The sequence below is a fragment of the Anser anser genome (genome assembly GCF_964211835.1).
Source record: "Anser anser genome assembly, chromosome: 4".
NCBI classification, from domain to species: domain Eukaryota; kingdom Metazoa; phylum Chordata; class Aves; order Anseriformes; family Anatidae; genus Anser; species Anser anser.
In genome coordinates, this window is record NC_139724.1 from 12,072,846 (window position 1) to 12,096,829 (window position 23,984).

At 43.4% G+C, this 23,984-nt stretch overlaps 3 protein-coding genes across 4 annotated transcripts; 2 read left to right on the forward strand and 1 right to left on the reverse strand.

The window, feature by feature from the left end:
• Positions 1-834: 834 nt before the first annotated feature.
• On the reverse strand, positions 835-23,689 carry LOC310899465 (putative E3 ubiquitin-protein ligase HERC3). 2 transcript variants are annotated; one of them, XM_083835829.1, is made up of 23 exons: positions 23,496-23,688; positions 22,766-22,898; positions 22,022-22,098; positions 21,244-21,465; positions 20,369-20,460; positions 19,638-19,768; positions 18,721-18,866; positions 18,327-18,403; positions 17,915-18,012; positions 17,365-17,424; positions 16,705-16,807; positions 11,981-12,164; positions 11,459-11,643; positions 9,861-9,956; positions 8,639-8,770; positions 8,436-8,552; positions 5,642-5,782; positions 5,368-5,534; positions 4,219-4,285; positions 3,934-4,007; positions 3,101-3,284; positions 2,621-2,720; positions 835-2,005 (listed from the first exon to the last, which is right to left on the reverse strand). In XM_083835829.1, the coding sequence occupies exons 1-23, from the start codon at positions 23,587-23,589 to the stop codon at positions 1,791-1,793; spliced, it is 2,895 nt and encodes a 964-aa protein (XP_083691955.1). In that variant the 5' UTR covers positions 23,590-23,688; the 3' UTR covers positions 835-1,790. The 2 variants fall into 2 exon arrangements, 1 of the variants encoding a protein (XP_083691955.1); XR_014584297.1 differs by lacking the exon at positions 3,101-3,284 and having other exon boundaries at positions 1,957-2,005; positions 23,496-23,689.
• Positions 5,791-8,641, forward strand: PYURF (PIGY upstream open reading frame). Its single transcript, XM_083835846.1, has 2 exons — positions 5,791-6,050; positions 6,141-8,641. Exons 1-2 carry the CDS (start codon positions 5,908-5,910, stop codon positions 6,304-6,306), a joined length of 309 nt encoding a protein of 102 aa, XP_083691972.1. The 5' UTR covers positions 5,791-5,907; the 3' UTR covers positions 6,307-8,641.
• On the forward strand, positions 6,311-8,641 carry PIGY (phosphatidylinositol glycan anchor biosynthesis class Y; the record flags this gene model as incomplete). Its single annotated transcript, XM_083835847.1, has 1 exon — positions 6,311-8,641. The coding sequence occupies one exon, from the start codon at positions 6,311-6,313 to the stop codon at positions 6,539-6,541; it is 231 nt and encodes a 76-aa protein (XP_083691973.1). The 3' UTR covers positions 6,542-8,641.
• Positions 23,690-23,984: the final 295 nt, after the last annotated feature.

The window sequence follows — 23,984 nt, forward strand, 5'->3', positions numbered from 1 at the left end:
GCTTTGAGTATGTCAGCAAACATACCCCAGGGCATGTTTTTAGAAGCTCTGCTGCACAGGTGAGACATCTAAGAGATAACGGCTGCCAAGCTCTTTTGAAAGTCCAGCTCTTGGTTTCTCTTTCTGAACCTAGACTCAAGCCCTGAACCCTTCAGGAAAGCAGAGGGAGACAGGCTGTGACAATATATAGGGAAAAGCTGCTGGAGCTGTCACGTGAAAGCTCTGAGTAATGTCCTGTGAACTGTCTGCTGAGAAGTAGTATTAAAAAAAAATAAACTGATTTTCTCTGCAGTCCCTGTACACTTTTCATGTGTCCTCAAATGACACGTTTCCAGGGGTGACCTGTCCTTGCACTGGGAGTTGTATCAAATGCTTCAAACTAGCAGCGCTACCGTGGTACCCATCCCCACTAACACGTCAGTGAGTCAGGCAGGCAGCAACAGGATAGTTCCCCAAGTCTTAATGGACAACCTTACAGTGACAGAGGTTGTAACATTCATTTTTGCAGCTTGGGAGTAGTTTATTCATCATTAAAATTCACCCAGCTCTGGAAAGGGGCACTGCGTGTAATGCACAACACGAAATCAAGGCAGAGGAGGTGGTGAAAATTTGTCATCGTCTCGCTCTAGATTTTTACATTCATCTAAACCATATTCTGCACCAAATGTAAAATACTTTGACTTGTTCAGTGTATGCAATGCACGTTTGAAACACACCTATACAGCCTTTGACTCCTCTTGTGAAGGCCTTGTGTATATGAACGAGGACAGAAAACAGATATACATTGTCATGCATAGGCAGCCACGTAACAGAGGAAAAACAGAACCACAGGTATGAAAACTTAATCAATCATCATTTAATTTAGCACAGTAAAAGCCTTCTTTACATATGTACATCTACTGACACACTTACACCAAAGGAAAAAGGACGTCAGAAAATCATGACTGCTATCCCTCAATTATTTTTTTTTTTACATAAAGCAAAATATACAGAGAAAATACACATTCTGCCTTTACATCCTGCCTGACATTGCCAATATCCTGCCAGTGTTAAACAGTTTTGGCAATGAGCTTCCAACAGTCCTGCAAGCCTCATATTCACAACGTTCTGCAGACAGAGCTGTTCTGCAGGCCTAAAATTCTGTTTTAATTGCCAGCCATCTCCTTAGAAGATGTAAAGCAACACAACAAACTAATTAATGCTTTACAAATACAGCTTCTGACAAAGTCTAGGAATGATCAAATCCTCTTCCTAAGAACTTCTCTCAGATAAGTAAAAGGCCATATTCAGGTAAGTACAGATTGCTCCTTCAATTCACAATTTAATGGATCGGGTCTCCTTAGAGTTGGTTGCTCTCCAAGAGAATCCTTGACTAACACAGGTTAAAATGTTACCCTGGCCTCCTCTTGTGACAATGACTTTAGCATACACTGTCTGTGTATTTGGTAACGTACAAATCACAGAAACCCTGCTGTTGAGAGCTCGACCAACTAAAGAAGACCACTACAGCACAATTAGGATGAACACACATGTAAATATACTTGTTTACCAAATTGCTTCTTGCAAGCATGTTAAATAGTATTCTTTTTTTACTAACTTTATAATCTAACAATCAAGTATGTAATCAATATACAACCTCAGTGAATACACACAGTCAAGTGTTTATGAAGTAAAGTAAAAAAAAAAAGTCAGGGTAGAAACCAGTAAATCAGTTACCAAGAGGAAAAATATTACAAATGAAACAAAAACTTGCTTTCTTGTTTGTGCATTAATGTGCTCCTGACCAAAAGTCACTTCAAGGCAAAACCTTCATCATGCTCTATGGCACAGAGGAGCTTTTTCTCTAGTATTTCCTTACTGCTGTACCTGGGGAGGATGAGAAGGTGGCTGCAGGTATTACCTAGAGGAAAAAAATTATCTGGATTTTCCCATCCAGGATCTTGAATAGCAAATCCAAAATATTCCAGTCCATAGGCAGGGATTCGATCAGATCCTGACATAAAAGCTAAACAAAGGAGGATGGAACAAAGGCAAGTTAGCAAATTAAAAACAAACAAACAAGAAAATGTCATCAGAGGATGAAAAACATATGAAGGAAAATCAGTGTAAACATATAGCTATTTCCATAAGCTAATTGTTCTGTGTTGCTCAATTTCTACCCGATTATAATAGTCTCTTGCTGATTCGTAATAATTATAAACCATCTTTTACTTTTACTTATATAGACTTTGTAGATAAGAAAACCCAGGCTAGGTTTGATCTTCTACCTTTAAAAAGGATGAGGTAGCTTCCTTTGAGAAAGCTAAACTGCTTGTGTCAGCACGCAAGTTGAGGCCTCTGACCAACAACTGATATCCACAAAAGTAAGGCATAAAGTAATTGCAAGATACAAGGGTGTCAGATGCCTTTAAGCAAGCTTCAAGGGAGGTGAGAAGGGTCAGACCTGTGTCTGTATTATTCTTAGTGTTAATCCTTTGTGGCTTTCACTAGAAAATGGGGGGGAAAAGCATACTGAAAAGCAGTTTGGATCTACAGTATTTTTCACACACAAGCATCTAAATGTGTCTTGTGAGAGAGAGAGAAAAGGGCTGTAGGAAAGTTTAGAATGTCTGAATATTACCAAGAAACTTTTTCTTTTTTTCTTCTGGGAGCTTGAAGAACACAGTCCAAAAATTCTTGATGGTTTGATGTGACTCCTGATAGCCTATGTATATCACATTCTGTTAAAGAGATAAAAATAAAACTGGCTTCGCTATTTCCATTTTTATTTAAAGCAACAACGGTTTATCTGATAATTTTATAATCCTGTTCATAGATGTTCAAATCCTCTTGACTGGAATCTGCTTGTTCATTTGTTTTTCAAAGATCCGTATGACAATCCTTGAGCTACAATTTAATTTTTATCACCCTATTTTCTTGTACCTAGTGTGGATTAGAAACAGACTCAAAACAATGTTACAAATGATAAAAAGAGTACCTTGAGCTACTATCTTTGTGTTCCTGATCTACACATTCAATAAAATAACAGGACTGAAGGAGTTTTTGCTCAGCAAACACCTTGTGCAAAACAGCAGAAAGCCACTCTGCTTGTATCCAATACCTTTTGCAGCAGACGCCAGTTGTATGTTGCGTGTCCCAGGAGAGCAACTTGGAGCTCAACAGGGAGAAACATCTTCCAGCTTCTAGCTGGACAGCCTCTTAAAAAACCTTGCATAAAGTCCTCAAATGGCTTCCGTATTGATTCATTGAATATGTAATTCACATATAAGTCAACAAATTCCTTCCTGCAAAAATATTTTGATTCAAACAAGTAATACAAGAAGTGACTTTTGAAAAAGAGAAATACATAGAACTTTTTTTTTCTTTTTCTTTACTCTGTTTCACCTGCTTTCTTGTCAAAACTCTTTACTGAAAGCAGTCACCTGCATAACTCAGGCCATAGACTTGCTCTGTGTCCTCTGTGCTGAGGTTAATATTAACACAAAACCTCATTGATAGATTGCTCCTCTTCCATTATGCACAAGACATGTTATGTACAAATAACTAAGCAGGGAATATTTTGCTCACAAAAAAATCTTACAGAGGTGTACCTGTGCCTGATTTCCCAGACAAGTTGTCTGTATTTCCCTGAAAATGTTGTTCAGAGACATTTTATATATTTGTTAGGAACTTCCCTGTAAAGACCAGGTATCCCTGCGTACGCCAATGTCAGGATGACCAGGGATCCCTGTCTTATCCACTGCTGGCACAAACTGCTGATGTCTGGCACACATACAGCAGAAATAGCAAGAACTGAAAGCAAACAAGTTATTGGACTGAGATGAACGGCACAATGTTGATGCTCAGTATTTTCAAGGAATATGTGGGGACGGATATAGATATGACATTTTGTATACTCATAACAGATAACAGGACAAGAAAAATGAAACTGACCTGTTATGCTTAGTGACAGGAATGTTGGTACCATTTTCTTTAAGCTCAACCACAGACCCTCCTTCTTCCAGTTGCTGCACAGAAAGGAAAAACATTGGATGCCATATCTATTATATATATAATAGGCACATGTGAGCTATATCTATTACTCTTTCTTTCTGCGGGGCTTGACTCAGCACTCTCGCTAGTTTGTGTTTACAGACAAGTTTTTGTGTCATTTGCAGGGGGATACTGTCTTGCCTGAGTTACATGCTTGCACATCTAAATGACACAACAGCATCTTACCACAAAGGTCATGTGCTGGCTCTCAAGCTCATCCTCAGATTCTTCATTCAAAATATTCTGAAGATTCCTTTCAAGAAAAAAACACAAAAAAGGAAAGATAGAGAAGAGACATTAAGACGATTCATTGCACTCTCAGATTCTGCTGAAAAGCATCCTTTGACAAGCAGTATTTAAATGTACACACATACAGAGTACTTTTACTCACACAGAACCTTCATAATGTGGCCCTAAACTGATTTATACACTTGAGTTCTACAATTGCCATGACTTAAGGGCAAATGCCTTGATTACAAAGGATTCCAAGCAAGACCATTTCCATGCTCCGCGGGGATTTTACAGAGAGTAATTCCAGTGGCAAGTGGGCTCAGACCACAGCTTTATCCTTCCAAAGACCATCTAGTAAGGAATTATGTGTGCATCAGTGGGATGATCTAGGAGAACTGTTTTATAGAACAGTGTCTCTCAAAGCATTGCTGGCAACCCAACATTTCAGTACACTGAGGGCTTTTCTGCACATTGACACAGTCACTGGCTCTAGGGAAAAGGTTCTTACCAACTGTTCATAGCAATTGTGTGGAATGCTAGGCTTCAGGTACCTAGAAGCTTTATGCTGCTGGCAGCAGCAGCTCTTCCTGCAGTATCTGCCTGTAATCTCCTTTCTCAGTATGTGGAAACGCTGCATCTTGGTTCTCAGATTTGACATGACTGCAGCATAGGTTAATACTGCGCTCATGACTGGCTACTTTAAAATCACTGTGGAAATTAGTAATAAATAATTAAATAAATGAGGTTGTTATTTCAAGTCCAAACTACAGCTTGAAGTATTTATGAACCACATCTTGCTAGTATGGACTTAAGCTCACACGGAGTGGCATCCCTACTCCTTCCAACGTCCAGGACTTGACTTTTTGTTTTGGTGATGCCAGCATCTGTTTGAGAGCTGTATTCCCAGCCAAGGAGCCTCCTTCAAAACACTGTGTTTTTTAGCAGCTCAGAAATGGCAGATACCATTGCCATAGGTGTACCTAACACTGCTTTCAAGATTTCTGTGCACATCACCAAACTAGGAGACCTGCCCGAACTGTAGTTTCACAGCAAATTAGGAAATCCCTTAGGAATCTCACAGCTTAGGACATTCCTAGCTTGTACCTGGCTACTGCTGGCATCAGCTCCCTCAGATCCTCCAGGGTGGGTGCGATGTTCAACATCTTCTTGAAGAGAGCGCTGGGGAAGGGGAAGGGAGCATGGCATTTGTTATAAAAAGCCATCCCAAACAGGGTACCAATCAGGAAAAAAGTGTCGTCGTGGCTTGGCACCTAGTTAGACGTGAATTTTTTTAAAAAAAAAAAAAAGCAGAAGAAATTATACCTTTCTCTGTCTTGAAGAGCATTTCCCTTGCACCGGGGCTGCTGCGCCGCCTTACCTGACTGGGGAACCAGACCAGCCGGGAGGGGAAGTGGCGAAAGGCACCGCTCCGGGGGTCGCTGAAGGCCCTGGCGGCGATAGCGAAGAGCTCCCGGGACGGCCCGCCACCATCCTGCCCTTCCTCGCCCTCGAACACCACCTGCGGGCCCGGAGACACCCGTGACGAGGGGGGCCCGGCGCCGCCCGGAACCCGTGTGCGCTCCCCGCGGCACGGCCCGGCGCGTCCCGCCCGAGCACCGGAACCGAGCCCCGGGCGCGGCCGCCATGTTACGAGGCGGGCGCGGGGCCGTGGCGGCGCTGAGGCGGGCGGCGGGGAGCCGCGGGGCGGGCGGCCACGGCCGGGGGCAGGCGCTGGAGCCGTCCCTGCTGCGCTTCTTGGTGTGCCCGCTCTCCAAGCGGCCGCTGAGGTGAGGGGGAAGCGAGCGGGTGCTGAAGGGCAAACCTAAGCTATCCGCTCCTCGCTTGGAATTATTATTATTTTTCTCTTGGCTGCCCAGGTATGACGAGTCTACTAACGAGCTCATTAACGAGGAGCTGGGCATTGCGTATCCCGTCATCGATGGCATCCCGAACATGATCCCGGAGGCTGCCAGGACAACGCGGAAGAAGCCCCCGGCTGACGGCTCGAAGGAGACCTCGGGGCCCGCTGGGCCCCAGCAGTAAAGCGATGGCTGGAGGAGGCGTGCTGCCCTCCCTGCCCACACTGACCGTCCTCGTTCCGCTCCTGTCCCTAGCGGGCTTGTTCTATGCAGCCGCTGTGGATGAGACCTTCCCGCAGGGCTGCACCAGCACAAATAGCTTGTGTTTCTACAGCCTCCTCCTTCCTATTACAATACCAGTTTATGTGTTCTTCCACCTGTGGACCTGGATGGGGATTAAGCTCTTTAGGCACAACTAGTGCAATGCGTTTGCTAAACCCCTGTGCTTCTCTAGAGCAACAGTTTAATCTCACAGGGTGCTACAGTTGATTTGAGAGAGTTCCCATCTGGCACTAGTGACCGTCGCTGTTTTCCTAGTGGTATCTGGAACTGTATGAAGTCATCTGCAGCAAGCCCATTACTTAATTACTGCTAAGGAAGATAGAGAGGAGGACTAATGAGAAGCATTAACTCTTTCTAGTATATCTCTTCAAGAACATTCTCTGTTTCTAATGGTACTACTGAAAAGCTTACAGGTGGCAGTCATCCTTTTGAGAAAAGACTGCACGCAGATTGAAGTAACGTCTTAGATAATAAGCAATGACAGCATGACAGTATAAGTCTCTCTTTGAGTCATGAAGCTTTAACTTTGTTCATATGTCTTGAAGTGATGTGTGTGTATTGAGATGTATTTGTCTCCCTGTTAGAAGAATGTAAAATAAATTAGGCTGATGGTTAATAACAAGCTTTGAGTTAAATGAAGAAATTTACTTGGGATGACACCCATGACTGTACATCCACCAACTGCTTGCTTTGGTTATTTATTTTTTCATTAATTTTTTTTTGTAAGAAAAAGATGGGCAAACAACAGCATTGCTTGCTGCCCAGAAAAGATGTATTTGTGCATCTAGGGGTTTTGTTAGGCAGAATCACCTACAACATATTTCAGTATCTATTTCAGAGATGTATGTCCTTATTCTATTTGTTAAGTGTGTCTGAGTGCACGAGTTTGGTAGCCATGCTGGGTCATCTTCATTAAAGAGGCATCTCCTGACAGGCTGGAGGAGAAACAGCTTACTGAGCCCAGGATTTGGTAGCCAAGTCAGCAGCTACAAATACTACATACGTATGTAGGGTATCTTTCCCCTTAACACGATCTCTTCTTCAGCATCTTCAGTAGAGAGCAAACAGAAGATACTTCTGCTAAGTACTTCAGCCTTCCCTGTTCCCGTTTACAGTAAGACTAGAGAATGGAGTGACAGAATGTCCTTTACCTGCTGAACATTTCAGAAATGCAGCACAAAACTGTAAATGTTGCAGATCTTAGTAGTAGTGTCTATAGACAGTAGTGTCTGTTGGTGAGATACTAATCAAATTGACCAAGTAGCTTCTGCGCAAATAATGGTGTGATCTATAGTATGAAAGGCAGTGTGCAGAGGGTGTATTTGAAGGCTGACTGGCAAACATCTGGGAACTTGTTGGGGCTCCTTCTATGATCAGTGGAGAGGCTTGTCTAGAGGATAGTACAGAGCACAAGCCTTATTTTCAGTGTAAAAAGTACCCATTTTCGCTGATGTACTGAGGAAGGGGGAAGGAAGGGTAGCTCTAGAAGCTATTTGTGAATCTTTTCCTAAATGTATAGGAAGGAAAAGCTTTGACAGCTCTGGCCAGCAAGAAGTCTCACGTGGGAAGAAACAGAATCGGATAATGCATAGGTGCAGTACCAGACTGACAGCGCTTGGGTTAGTGACAGAACACAGGCACATGGTCCTTGTGTTGAGCTCAGCTCTGGGCAGATGCTTGGATCCCACATCAGCCACCTAACTGCTTTTGCAGGGCAGGGCTAGTATTGAAGAAAACCTGAAGAAAACTAGCTGAGTCTCTTCAAAATCATTGTAGCAGTAATAGTAATGGACTTTGCCAATTACCAGTTTCCTGAGCAATCCTATTATATTATCCCAAAGCAGCTTCACAGTAAATAGCACTGCCACTTGCATTTAAATTATGCCCAGAAAGCCTAACGGCTATCTGGAACAGGAATGTAAAATACTACCCTCCCGATTTACTTTACATCCCCAGTGGAACTTTATAATACTTCAGAACAGTGCAGTAATACATTTAGAGCTAACAAAACAATATATTTTGGTATCTTACTTCTAAGTTCCTGCTGAATTGATCATTTTGTGCTGTTATTAAATGACGCCGTATGTCATCCAGAAGGTGTTCTCGTCTGACAGAGAAAGTATAGGGTTTCTTCCATATCCAGCCTAGCTGTTGAAGAATTAAATAACCATTTGTTAGAAGTGTGTTTCTCTCTTCTAAATTGTAAAAACAAATAAAAAATTGGTGACACTTACAAAGTTGTAGCACGTGTACAGACTGTTGCATTCTAAATAATGAACCCAGATCTTGTCTTGCATGTCAAAGATGCATGGATATTTGGTCAGCATCCCTAGAGTCCTCTGAAATGTCACCCTCTGAAACATCACCTGAAATTACAAAGAAAAGACATGATGATTCTTCACTTGCAAGATCAGAGTTTGGGGGTATGTGTAGAGATTGAACTGCCATCCTGTATTTCTGAAAAAGGCTTTTGATGTGTACATGACCACTATACAAACAGAATATGAACACTATACCAACATACCTGTACATGTACCAACATGTACATACTTTGTACATGAACACTATACCAACAGAGAGGCACGCTTCATAAAAGCGGCTTCTAAACACTTGCATGAATGGGAAACTGATAAGGAGGCATCTGAATTTTTGCAGAACTGTCTGTGTAGGCAGACATACATTACAGTATCCCAGGAATAAAACAGTAATTTTATTCCTTGGGCTTCCTTTCTGGGCTGCAAGCTCACATTGCCAGCTCACATCGAGCTTCTCATCAACCAACATCCCCGGGTCCTTCTCCTCAGGGCTGTGCTCAGTCCATTCTCCCAGCCTGTATTTGTGCTTGGTATTGCCCTGGCCCAGATACAGGACCTTGCATTTGGCCTCGTTGAACCTCATGAAGTTCACACACGCCCACCTCTCAAGCCTATCAAGGTCCCCCTGGACCTTGTAAAAATAGTAAAAACGCCCCAGACACCCAAGTTAGATATGTTGTTATTAAAAGTGAAGAAGTGAACCATTTCACAGATTTTATTATTATTATTAACACTGCTTTTAGATATAAGTAAATGAAAGTGCTCAATAGGGTATCTCCATAAAAGTTTAAAGAGACCTCACAATAATTCTGTTAATTAAATATGATAAAATCTAGAAGTATACTAGAAGCATAGCAACCATCCTTCACGCTGCTATTTCATACTCATTGCCAGTTTGAAGCAAACAGATCTAAGCTCTTGGGAACAGCCCTGGTTCTCTGAACCAGGGAGTCATCAAAGGAAAGGTACTATTGTAGCTGCTGAAATACTGAGACTGTAAATGGCTTGCATGATTTAGGACAGCCGGAGGAGTGGGAAAGTGCACTGCCGCTTGGGTAGAGTTTAGAGTTGACTTCCATATATATTGATTTACAAAACAGCAGAATAAGTGTTTTGTGCTGCTGTAAGATTTTATACTTACAGCTTGTTTCACGTTGAATAAATATTCGATAATCGTTTTCACTTTGGACACATAGAAGTTGTTTTCTTGTAGTCTGAAGCCAGCCCTGGTGTTCACCTGCATTGATAGACGCAATATGAAAAGCAGAACTGCTGAGCTATGCATCTGTAAGCAGGACAGGACTAAGAAGAAACCGGGCTCTCAGCAGAAATAGCTCTGAGACCCTGCACAGAAATGGAAGTACAGAAACACTACAACACTGTAGAAGCACTCAACAGTGGCAAGTCACAGAAAACCATGTAAAAACTTACAGGAAGGTGATTTTCATTTACAACAAAGACTCGTTAGCAAAGGTATGAAAGGTATTTTTTTCCACTTTGTCTGGCATGTTGCAAGAGAATCTGAAGTTCCTCATTCACTTTCATATTTGTTGCCTGACAGAGATGTGATTCTGGGGGGGGGGGGGGGGGGGGGGGGAAGTGACCACATAAAGATGCAAATGATGTCACCACTTACTGAGGAGTACCCTCCTGCACTTCTGAGTTTTATCCAGTGAATAGATTCGAAAGTATAAACTTAGAGGTCCAAGTCTGCATTCTCAGCCAAAAGGATACTGAATTCTGAACCAAATTTATCAGTTCTCTGATTCACACTGAGTGCATGCTTGAACTTTCTCCCTTTCCTAAACTTTGAAGATCTCAGCAAGAGAAAGGATGTCTTTTGAGAAGAATACAGCTATTGTCCCCTCCCTTCCCCTTATTCATATGCAGCTAAACATGTTATAATTCTTCTGTTTCAGAAAACTTCTCAGGTAACAGGCTCTTAAAGCATCCTACAGTATTGTTGTGACAGCCATGCTCTGCCAAATAGGTGGGCTGTCATTTAAATGCTGTGAGCAGTTACTGGGGTGAGGGATCTCACTGGCAGGCACCACTGAGCTGCGTTTACGTGGCAAGGGCTTGGTAGCAGGGGGGATGCAGGGGTGGCCTCTGTGAGGAGCCCAGAAGCTGCCCTGTGTCAGATAAGAGCCAATTTCAGCTGCCTCCAAAAGGGACCCTCTGCTTTGCCCGCAATGATAATTGGTGGGTGACCTGCCTGTCCTTATCTCAACTCTAGAGCCCTTTCCATCCTATTTCTCCCCTTTTTTCTTTCAGGAGGGGAAGTGAGAGATCCGTTCTGGTGTTCAACTGCATAGCATGGTAAAACCACCACAGCTACATCCATAGCTCAACATGCATCAAGGCATGCAGTCCTCACTGAAAGCATTCTCTCCCACCTTGAGGCTATAACATGCTTCAGTTCTTCATTTGTGCTCTAGGTGATCGTGCTTGGCAGAGGGTTTGGACTAGATGATCTTCAGAAGTCCCTTCCAACCTCAACCATTCTGTGATTCATTTCTACAGACAGTCAGCCAGGCACTGTTCAAGAGCATGATTTGGGGTAGGTAGTGGGACAACTCAACTCCTTCAAAGACATGCTAAAAAGATTCCCGAAGGAATGTCAAAGCACCATGTTTCCTTGTAAGAAGGAAACACTGAAAATTCAACAAAGAAAATTATTAAAATATTCTAAATCATACTGATATGCCCTGTCTAATCTGGATCCAAACACCTTCTCACCTGGTAAAGAATGTGCAGTATTTGCAGAGTCTCATGCAGTCTAAGAGTAGTCTCGTGTTCAAAGAGATGTATTTGCAACACTCCGTTTCTCCTGATTAATTGATCCAGTGTGTTCTGGGAAAGCTTCTGATATATATGGACCAGATTTTTGAAAAATAATGTGTCTAGATTTGACCACAGGCACTCTGTAAATAAAATAACAGCTAGTAAGATATCCACCACAGGTAACATGCAAATGACTAATTTTTATTTTTTTTGATTAAGTTGCATTTTCCTTTCTTATCAACTGAACAAAACAAAATGCTAAATTTCATAGTACAAAATTAGTAAACCTCAGATTGAGAAACACTGTTTTTCTTGTGCCTGCTTTTTCTGTAGTAGTCCCCATATTTGTATTTCTACCAAAAGCATTTCTTCCAGGCTGAACTCTGGAACAAGTTACATCAACAATACTATCTCTTGCTCCACAGCCCAAAATGACCAAACATTTAATCATTCAACTCCATCTACTTCAAACCCTACCAAGAGCTTCCCGGTCCTTCTGCTGGAGCCTCAAAATGGCTTTTGCTAACAGCCTGAGAGAACAGTAAGAGCTCTCATCATCTCCCTGAAGAAGGAAAGGCAAGATCAAGTAGACTCTGAAATTTTCAGGTGAGATGGGAGAGGAAGACAATGATGGCAGCAAATCCTCAATTCCGTTTTGCACCTTCAGGGGGGAGAAAAAAACAAAACAAAACAAAAAAACGGATTAAAAACAGGGATTAAAAATGCAATTGTGTTATGCCAAAATAACCTATGAATTAGGTTAGCACAGAATTTCTGTTTCATTCACAGATCTTCTTTCACACACTAGGTCTAGAATACTACCTTTAAATTCAGTTCCTGAATTACTCAGTTTTCTGATTGATTTTGGGTAACTCATTCATCCATTTATTTCCCCCAATAGAAGACAGACAACTTTCTGGGGTAATTCTGCCATCATTTCTCTTCACTGGGAAGCCTGGCAGCTTTTTGTAAAAGGGCTTGTTCCCTGCACTAAGACTTTCATAAAACTTCACCTCTCCAGGATTCAGCTTCAGTAGGGACAACAAACAAACTCTTCAAGAAGCTTCCTGAAAGGTTGGATTATTATTTTTTTCATAGAATCATTCAGGTTGGAAAAGACCCCTAAGATCATCTAGTCCAACCTTTAACCTAGTACTAAAGCCCACCACTTAACCATGCTGCTAAGTTCTAAATCTAAGGCTTCTTGAAGACCTCCAGGGATGGTGACTCAACCACTTCCCTGGACAGCCCATTCCAATGCCACACAACCCTTCTGGTAAAGAAATTTCTCCTAATATCCAACCTAAACCTCCTCTGGCACAACTTGAGGCCATTTCCCCTCATCGTATCACTTGGTGCTTGGGAGAAGAGACCAATCCCCACCTTGCTACAACCTCATTTGAGGTAATTGTAAAGTACAATAAGGTCTCCCCTGAGCCTTCTCTTCTCCAAGCTAAACAACCCCAGCTCCCTCAGCCACTCAGAACAAGTCATAAGACTTCTTCTCTATACCCTTCACCTCCTTTGTTGCCCTTGTTTGGGCACACTACAGCACTGCAATATCTTTCTTGTAGCAAGAGGCCCAAAACTGAACACAGTTTTCAAGGTGCAGCCCAGAGCCAAGTACATGGGGGCAATGTCTTCCCTGGTCCTGCTGGCCACACTATTTCTGATACAAGCCAGGATGCTGTTGGCCTTGTTGAACCTCATAGAGCTGGCCTCAGCCCATCAACCCAGCCTATCCAGAGTTCTCTGCAGAGATTTCCTACCCTCAAGCAGATCAACACTCACGCCTAACTTGGTGTCGTCTGCAAACTTACTGAAGGTGCACTCGATCCCCTCATCCAGATCATTGATAAAGATATTGAAGAAAAGTGGCCCCAATACTGAGCCCTGGGAGACTCCACTAGTGACCAGCCTCCAGCTGGATTTAACTCCATTCACCACAACTCTTTGGGCCCAGCCACCCAGTCAGTTTTTAACCCAACAAAGCATACAGCAGTCCAAGCCTTGAGCTGCCAGCTTCTTCAGGAGAATGCTGTGGGAAACAGTATCATAAGCCTTACCAAAGTCTAGCTAGACCACATCGACAGCCTTTCCCTCATCCACTGAGCATGCCACCTTGTTGTAGAAGATCAGGTTCCTCAGCCTTTGATAAACCCGTGCTGACTGGGCCTGATCACCTGGCTGTCCTGTAAGATAGCACTCAAGATCATCTGCTCCGTGAGCTTCCTTGGCACTGAAGTCAGACTGACAGGCCTGCAGTTTCCCAGATCTTCCTTCCAGCTCTTCTTGTAGATAGGTATCCTGTTTACTAGCCTCTAGTCAGCTGGGACCTCCCCTGATAGCCAGAACCACTAATAAATGATGGAAAGCAGCTTGGTGAGCACTCCCACCAGCTCCCTCTGTACCCTCAGGTGGATCCCATCTAGCCCCATACAGTTGCATACATCTAAGCGGAGTAGCAGGTCATTAATCCTTTCCTCGTGGATTATGAGGGCTTAATTCTGCTCCGCATCCCTATCTACCAGCTCAGGGGGCTGAATACCTGGAGAACAACTGGTCTTGCTGATAAAGACTGAAGCAAAGAAGGCATTAAGTACCTCAGCCTTTTCCTCATCTCTTATCAGTATGTTTCCCTTCACATCCAATAAAGGATGGAGATTCTCTTTAGTCCTTCTTTTCTTGTTTATGTATTTATAAAATCATTTTTATTGTCTTTAATAACAATAGCGAGATTGAGCTCAAATTGGGCTTTGGTTTTTCTAATTTTGTCCCTGTACAGCCTCATGACATTTTTGTAGTCCTCCTGAGTGACCTGCCCTTTCTTCCAAAGGTCATAAACCCTCTTTTTCTTTCCGAGCTCTAGCTGCAGCTCTTTGTTCAGCCAGGCCAGTTTTCTTTCATGCTGGCTTATCTTTCGGCATGTGGGGACGGCCTCCTCCTGTGCCTTTAGGATTTCTTTCTTGAAGAACGTCCAGACTTCCTGGACTCTTTTGTCCTTCAGGACTGCCTCCCAAGGGACTCCACCAACCAGCCTCATTACCAGGCCAAAGTCTGTCCTCCAGAAGTCCAAGGTGACAGTTCTGGTAACCCCCTTCCTTACTTTTCCAAGAATTGAAAGCTCTATTATTTCATGATCACTGTGCCCAAGATGGCCTCCAACCTTCACATCACCCACAAGTCCTTTTCTGTTTCTGAGCAAAAGGTCCAGCGGGCACTGTCCCTAGCTGGCTCGTTCAGTAGCTCCGTCAGGAAGTTATCTTCCACACACTCTAGAAACCTCCTAGACTGTTTCCTCTGTGCTGGGTTGTATTTCCAGCAGACATCCGATAAGTAGAAGTCCCCTATGAGAACAAGGGCTAGCGATTGCAAAACCTGTCCCAGCTGTTTGTAGATTATTCGTCTGCTTCTTCGGCCTAGTTAGGCAGTCTATAACAGATGTCCACCAGGACATCTGCCTCATTGGCCTTCCCTCTGATTCTTAATCATAAACATTCAACCCAGTCATCGCCATTATTAATCTCAAGACAACCCAAACACTGCCTAACATCTACCCCACCACTTCTCCTTCCTACCCTATCCATTCTGAAGAGTTTGTAGCCGTCCATTGCAGCAGTCCATTCATGAGAGCCATCCCACCATGTTTCAGTGGTAGCAACTATGTCACAGCCCTCTTGCTGCACAATGGCTTCCAGCTCCTGTTTGTTGCCCATATCGTGTGCATTGGTGTAGATGCACTTCAGTTGGGCTAGCGATCCTGCCACGTTTTGGGGGGCAGAAGCCCTGCATGACCATTCCCAGGTACTTTTGTGATTTCTAACCTGTCAATATCCCTTGTGCCTTTGGTACCACATGGTTCTCCATCCCCTACCTCAGCAGGGGTGGTAGACCGATGGACCTTGCTAGCACATTGTTCTTTAACCATTGTCATATCACCCCCAGGCTTGTCTCTGTCAAGCCTGGTTTTATCCCCTTCCCTCCCCTTTCAAATCTAGTTTAAAGCCTTATCAGTGAGCCCTGCTAACTCCTGAGCAAAGATCCTTTTCCCCCTTAGAGACAGGTGAATGCCATCCATTGCCAGCAGGCCTGGTGTCTTGTAAAATGACCGATGATCAAAAAATCCCAAGTTCTGCTGGTGACATCAGGCTTGGAGCCAGATAATGATTTGCTGACTTTTCCTGTTCCTCAACCCATCAATCCCTGCAACTGGAGAGAGGGGAAAACATCACCTGTACTCCTGACCTCTCAACAACTATGTCACGGGGCCCTGAAGTCTCTTTTGATTGTCCTCAGACTTTGTCATCTCTGCGTACTTGAAAAATCACTAACAGGTAATAGTCTGAGGGCCAAACCAGGGCAAATAGCTCTCTCTTCACATCCCTAATCTGGGGCCTGGGGAGGCAGCAGACCTTCCTATGAAGCAGGTCTGGTCTGCACATTGGGCCTTCTGTTCCCTTCAGAAGGGAGTCTCCCACAACAGTGACCTGTCTTTTTTTCTTGGTGGGAGCTATTTTAATGCAGGACACAGGTCAACGTGACCTTCGCGTCACCTCCAAGCCAGATGTACTGCATTCCCCAGTGTTGCTCAGATTGACCTGCAAAGCTTCACACCTATTGTGCACGGGCACCTGAGAAGGTGAGAAGTTCCTAAGGGGATGAACCTGCTGCGCCAAGCCAGGACTTGTTGCCATTGCCCCTTATCCTCTAGGTCAGTGCATTCGGCCGGGTGGAGAGCGGACAGGGAAGCCCCTCTATTGAGTGTCCCTTCTGTCTGCTGGGCCTGTCTCAGAAAAGGTAGGGAGCAACTCCAGAAGTCTGTCTCCTCAGACTCCCTGATATACTTCAGTTTATTCACCTCTTGCCAGAGCAGAGGAGTGCCTCAACCTGGGCATACCTCCCACAAGTGTACTTGCTCCTGCCATACTGAACTCCCTAGGGCTGCCTTTGTTCAGGGGGAAGGACAGGGGACACAACCCACTCCTGACTCCACTCAAGCCCAGTCAGCCGCTCTCGTGAGGGCTGCCAGTTCCTGGTGGCTTCCTTGATGTGAGAAACACCTTGCACGCCCTGATCCCCCACTCTGCTGCAGAACACGTCTGTCCCACATTTGCTTTGTTTGTGAAAGACTGGGAAAACAGTAGTCAGATCTAGAGCTCCTTGGTGTCCATGTAGTGAGAATTCTTATATCAAATCCTTACCTCCTGGTAGATTACTCTCTTGTTGCTGATCTTGTTATAAAAACATTGCACTTCTCTCATGTCTACACCTGAGATTTCTTTGGAAGTTTTGAAATGTTTGTCTCTGTCACAAAGGAAAAAAAATCAAATGAGCTGTTTTTTATTAGTGACTGAACAGTGAAGCACCCTAACACCAGAAAATACTTAGAATTAAGCCCCAACTCCAGTGAGTACAGCTTCACCTGTTTTATAAGGATATTCTCACTGTGGTGCATCCTCATTAATATTCTGTCATTCCCATCTTGTGTAGTGATGGACTGTTAATAACTGTTAATAACAGGCTTGCTGTATTTCACCCAAAAATGAATTGCACTTCAGTGCTGGGAGGAGCTATTATGGACTGTAATAAAGTGGGAGCTGTAATATTGCCTCACGAGATTAAAATCATCCATCAGTTGTCACTATGGGATGGTCTACTACAATATGAGCTTCTACAGCAAATTTTGGTGGGAACTACAGGATAAAAAAATAATTTTATTTCAAGCTTTTCCTTGAAAATGCAGACTTGCTTCTTGCAAATTCAGATGCAACTATTCTTCTCTACATACATAGCTTAAAATAACACTTTGTGATCGGTTTATATTAAGCAAATATTTTTATGTCTATGTCAGCACACACTACCTCTTCTCCAGGAAGCTTCCATTGATGCAAGCCTCAGATGAAAAGATCAGTCTGATATTCCTGAGTAAAAATAATAAAAAAAAAGGCAAAGAAAAAAAAACAAACCAATCCTTTCAACAAAAGTAGCAACTTCATTATTTAATTCTGAGAGAACAAAAGCCATGTGCACAAGTTTATCTCCACCTAACCACATAAAAATTTCTTAACAACACCATATTGAGAGCTTTTACACAAGGCCTCAGTCTCTAGACTGGTTTAACTTTGTCAGCTCTTCACCAATTTAACAATCAATTCTTGCAATGAGAAGGACTGGCTCCCAAAACCAGGCAGTACATCTGTTCTGTTCTTTCAAAAGGGTTATCAAGGGGCTGTTGCTTATGAGCATGTGTTTTTCCTATGCAAAAATTAAGTAAGCAGTGCTGGTACAAGATATGGCCCTTGGCTAAATTCTCAAACATCAGTTCCTACAAGAGTCTTCAAAGAATAATATTTTTTTTAGGGAAAATTATGTATTGGGGGAAAAAAAATCAACACCAGCATTCTGACTTACTTTTTTATAGTTTTCCAGCGTTTTGGACGGGAATTAGAAATCCATGCATCCACTTCGTTCTCCTTCAGAGTTGCAATTCCATTCAAAGGATAGGAATTCTGTAGGAAATGCATGAATATGTGATGAGATTAAAGGTATAGCAGATGTGATTCTTTTTTTCAAGTCAATCACTACAAGAACATTTCAGCCTAAATATAAATAAATTAATGGTCATCCAGTGTGACCCAGATGCAGAAAACATAGAACAGAAATATAATTGCAATACAAGTCTGTTTCTGATGTAGGCATGAAAAGAACTGCAAAGAGACTTATCTTTAGTTGGAGCATTAAAAGCAGAAAAGAAAAATCAAAAGCTTCCAATAGTATTGTGAAAAATGGTAAAACTACAATCTGTAAACAAATATGTACATACCCTTTCCTTCAAGCAAAGGACAATACTCTCCTTTTCTTCTGACGTAGTTTTAATCACCTTTTGTGAGGTGTTGTTTTCTGTGAAAGAATGAAAAGGTTTTCAAACAGTTGAAGACACAGTCATTGCTACATAGTGTTCAGTGCACGGAGGTGGCATATTAAAAAAAAAAAGACAGCAGCTGTCTATCTAAAAGTTGATTCCTTGAGGCCATTACTCATGATGGTAAATCAAATAGCAAATAGATTTACACATTGCTAGACTGTGTTTGGGACTATCAAGCAAGCATGTCTAAGCAACTAGAAGCCATCAGCTTTCTAGTGTAAACAGGAAATCAAGAAATCAAACTGAACTGAAGAAATTAATACAGATTGTACACATCTGCAGTGTTCATTACCCTGACAGAATTTTCCATTATCCACTGGTGAATTGATGGGAAGTGGTATCAATTGATTAGCCACTCTCTCATTTCCCAGCTGTCCTTCATCAGAACCAAATAAATAGACTTTGTCCAAGGAGGGGACATACACCAGTGTGTGCTGTCTGTTCAGAAAAAGAAAAATGGTCAGAACAAGTTAATACCACTGAGCTACTTAGAATACAATTTACAGATATGCTTTCAGAGGGGAGAGCTGAGGCTTGTCTTTAGAAGTCATGACAGTCCAGCCATAGAGTCCCTTTAACTGAAGTCATAGGACCCTTTCCTTCTATAAGCATAGTAAAAAAGTAAAAAAATACAGACTCAAATTTCCTATACTATCCCCTAATGTTTGTGATTTACCCTGGTTCTGCATAAAAAAAATTAATTGTTATGCCTTGCTAGCTTCCTTCCATTTTTTTTCCAAGTGCAAATTCCACACTGCTGAGTCTGATTCAAAACCCAGGAAATTCAACAGGAGACTTTTTCTGTCCCAGTTCCAGAAAGGCAGAATGAAACTGGATCATTTTCACTATTGCTTGGTTCTTTCTAAGGTTCCACCCAGTCTTTTGAAGGAGATGGGAACTCGATGACTTTTCTGACTTAGCTTTTTGACAGTCTTCTGTCCTTTGGAACCAAGTACACCCTTCATTTCTTGGAAGAACAAGAGTCAAGGACTCCTGATGGTTTTTGCAGCCCTCTCCCCCTGCTTGGCACTGGCTGAGGGTTCTGATTTCACAGGGCTCGTGGCAGAAGGGTGGCCTGATCAGGAAGATCACTGACAGAGCTGAACACACAGGGATTTGAACATATTGGTGACTTTCATCCCTGCTGTTGTTCAGCGATTCCCCTAAAACTCTGACCTCAGAAGGCATTTTATTAAGGTACTTTCCTACCTTCCACAGGCAACCTGCGAAACTCTTGCTCCCCACAGCTCAGCCACTACACGAGGTGTTAGTTCATTCCGGGTGGAGTTGTGACCAAGCTGGCCAGCCCCTCCTGCTCCAAATGTGCACACCAAGCCATCCTTGAAGATGAAGAAACAAACAACAGGATCTCTGCATTATTAACAGCATTCAAATGGTCACCATCAAGAGAGGGACCCAGCAAGACACAATATGCATTATGGGCCTTTACTCAAAACATCCCTCATTCAAACAGTTCACTGCTCATCAGGCCTAATCTTATGTTGTTTTTATGCCCAAATCCTTTAACTCCTGGAAGAAAAAAAAAACACAAACAAACCAAAAAAAATACCCTCCTGAGAATAACTCACTGTTTTTTAAGCATTTTGTTGTATGTGTTAAACCTAGTGAATGACCTATTGCTCTCATTTGCTCACAGTATACTATAAAAAAAAAAATATATATGTTTAAAAAGTATGAAGTGTCAAACTGCTTCTCTTTGCCCCAGGATTCCCATTCACCATCTCCCTCCCTGTTCATGCAGGTGATATGAATCAGAGCAAAGGCCAGTTTTCCCACTACCACAGTTAGTATGCCTTCAGGATCATCTCCAGATTCCGATGGAAGCAAGCATTGATATTCCAATTTCTTTGTGTTGAGTTTTAGCAGTGTATCTTTTCTCCCAGCATTTCTCAGATGCTGAGCTTCAATTTCAGATTCACCTTGGAGAGAACTGCAGTATGATCTGCCCCACATGCGATAAATACAGTCTTCCAGTGCTCTAATGCTTCAATGTATGATGGGTAGTCCTTGTCTGGAAAGAAAATACAGCATAGCTAAAGTGAAAGCATACTAGAGTGTAGAATTAGAAAATACTTCTCGTTCGTTTTTTTTCTTTCTTTCTTTCTTTTTTTTTTGGATTTTACCGTCCTATCTTACAGCAATTCATATATTTATGACTTGGTTTCAAGTTGTTTTCTACCCTCCACTATAACATTCTCTTTCTCATAATGTTCTGTCTGGTTCATAGTTTTTTCTCTGTTCAGTTACACTAGGTCTGAAACAAAATGCAACACTTTCACATTTGTTTGATGAAAGGTACTTGGCCTCAAAACATCTGATTTTCAAGGAGCTGAACATATTCAACAACTTCAGGTTCTGTCTGGCTAAGGCAACTCTACTCTTGCCTTCTAAGTCTGAAGACAATGGGTGACTTTAATTATTTTCTCACCTTATCTTCACAGAAAATTAAAGAAGGCAAAGAGGTATAAAATGAATTTCTTTCATGCAAGATTGGCTGGAAAGAGACATATGGTTTTACGAGCCCAGGCTACCCACTTGGCCACATAAAATGATGACAAAATGATCTGTAGATATATAACACCTAAATCCCTCGACCCTTCATGCATTTTCTGGTCAGGATGCAATAGCTTTGAAACAAAAAACTTATCTAGATATACTTGCTTCCAAAGTCCCTACCACCCACTGCTGTTCCAAAGAGATTTGGCATTCTAGAATGATTCCTGTGTGCAGAAAGTTCACTGAGCAGGAAAATGCCTTCCTATTGCTTTGCTCTCAAACTGCTTTCTTTCCTTACCTTCCGTGTGTCCAAGTCCCAGCTGTCCAAAGTCGTTCTTTCCCCAGGAGTACACGGCTCCAGAGAGTGACACAGCAATGCTGTGAGCTCCTCCAGCAGCAATTTGAGCAAGTGGGATGCCCTTTAGTCCTTTCACCAGCTGTGGTTTGGGGGTGAGCGTGACTTGTCTCCCCACTCCAAGCTGTCCATAGGCATTCTGGCCCCAGGTAAAGAGCTCACCTCCTTCACACGTGGAACAAAAGAAAACAGCTCTGTGTCAGGCTTCCCTTGAGTCTTTGTGCTTTGGGAGTGGGAGTGAGAATCAGTGCTGTTTTCAAAGATCTAGCTCCTAAGTGCTAGGAGTACATCAGCGGCAGAAGCCAGATCTCCCTGTCTGCTTCTGCCCCCTTCAGGGCAGTCCCATGCTGCCTATGTGACTCATCACAGCACGAATAAAAGCAGGGTGTTGCCTCTATTGCCGTACTTTTATGAACCAGAGAAGAGCTCAAACTTTAAAATGTCCAGGTCTGGTGAGCGTAGGGCAGGGCAGCCACGTTTGCTCTCCACGACGCACCTTTGAGGATGGGTAGTGCTAAGGAATTGGAGAAAGATAGAACTGCAGGTCCCTGGGAGCTGGGAAGGAAGGGCAGCGCTGACAGAGAGCACAGTTTGTGTCACCTATCCATTGCTCATTACTGATGGTGTCACTAACTACTGGACACGGTTCAAGGTCTCCCTTCTGAGCAAGCCTGTCAAATGGGACTCCCATTTGGAGAAAGGTGTGCATAAAAGAGACTACCTCTGGACAGCGCCATGGAGTGATGGTCCCCACAGGCTATTTGAACAATTTCTCGGTTTCCCAGTTCTTCCACCAGCCTACGAAGATTAGGAAAAAATACCAAATCAAAACAGATGCTGTGCCATGAGACTAAGTAAAAAAAAAAGAGGATCCTCTGCTCACCACGTCCTAGGATGTTTAGCAGTATTTACATAGAAAAATATTGGTCATCTCTCAGTTGATTCACCCTGCTCTTATACTAGCCTCCTTCAGTTGCACTAACTGATCTGATTGTGGTTTGCACCAGAGGAAGCTGAAAGAAAATCAGTCTCATCCCTGGGCAAACTAGCAGCAAATTCCATAAGCATACTGCTATGTCATTTGTAGATGCTGGTTACCCTCACAGATTAATCAGAAGGTGGCAAGGTTTATGTGGGCCTGGGTCTTTCACACACAGCTTTCCTAAGCCACATGTAGTTTGCATGTCATTTGCAAACTGGTAAATCTACTCATCCTTACTAAGTTTTGAGAGGAACCTGTACCGTCAGTATCTCAAACAGCTCAGATCTTAGTGTTACCCTCAAAATCAGAACATTTCTTGCTGGTTAAAAAAGAAGAGAAAGTTTTGAGTTTTAGGAATGCAAGTGTTCTTGTTTCCTTTTTACAGTAAGAGCATGCCTGAGTTTCTTGAATGTTAACTTTAGGAAAAGGAGGACGTTCTCTGACCATTGCAATACATACCTTCACCCTGCAAAAGCTTCTTACCTTGGCTTAAAGCAGTTATCCGAAGATGTAGCCCAGTGTTCAGAAAGCTTCCCATCACAGGAGAGAAGGAGAGTATGTGTTTCATCACAGTTTGAACATTTCACCCCCTCCTTTCTCTGCAACTGCACATGTTCTACAGAACAAATAAAGACAGGCATGGCAGGAAGCAGGCACCTTAACCATCTCTGCTCCCTCCCCAGTATCTCTGTGTGCTACTGCTTTCACTGAGAGTTTCTGCTCCTTGGGAAGAAGTGCAGCAAGCATAGGCAATATTTTCTCAGGTCACTCAGAGCTTCAGTGTCCTGTGCACTACTTTGTTGTCCACCAGTCATTCTCCTGGCTGTCACTAGAAGACATTTCGCCATCTCTCAGATACAGGCTCTGAAAACAATCACTGACACGTCAGCAGAAGTACACTTACTTTTGCACGGCTGTGGAGAGTGTCCTGGGGAAAAAAGGCTCTTGCTGAGTTATCTGACTGCCCTAGATTTGTCACACGCTTGGGCACAGGTTGTCTCGAAGTCAGATGTTTTACAAGACACTGGAGAAGCAGTAAAATTCACACCTTGGCTGCCCCACCGCCCACCTTTCTCACCTCCCCAGCTTAACCACAGCGTGCAGTCAGACAGGGGCATCTCTCCCCATCACCCCCGTCTCCTCCCCAACCCCTGGCTCCCGGCGGGGTCCCCGACCCCCCCACCCCCGGTACGCCGCCGGTTCCCCCCCGCACCTCCCGCTGCCTTCGGCCGCTGCTGGGGGCTGCGCTTCTGCTGTCCGGCCCGCTGCCGCTGCCGCTGCCGCTGCTTTTTCCTTCCCCCGGCCATGCCGTGCCAGCAAGCAGCCTGCTACCGCTAGGCTGAGCCCGAGGCAGCTCCTTTATGCCCGCTCCCCGCCCCAGCCAGCCCCGGCCCGGCGGGGAAAGGAAACCGAAAGCGAAACCCGGGAGCTCCAGCAGCTGGGGAGGTTCCCGGGATGCTGACGCTTGGAGGCGCTGAGCTGGGAAACGGGGATCTGTGCTCGAAAGGGTTTCCATTCTCGCGTATTCTCTCCTGCTGTCTGCTAAATCTCCCCCTGCCTCTAAAGGAGAACACGCGCAGGGCCACCTTGTACAATAAATGATACCCGTGTTAGGGATCAAATGCATGGAAAGACATAAGAGCATCTTCATTGTATTCCCAATACCTTTAACTGGTGAACTGAATGCTTAAAAAAAATCATT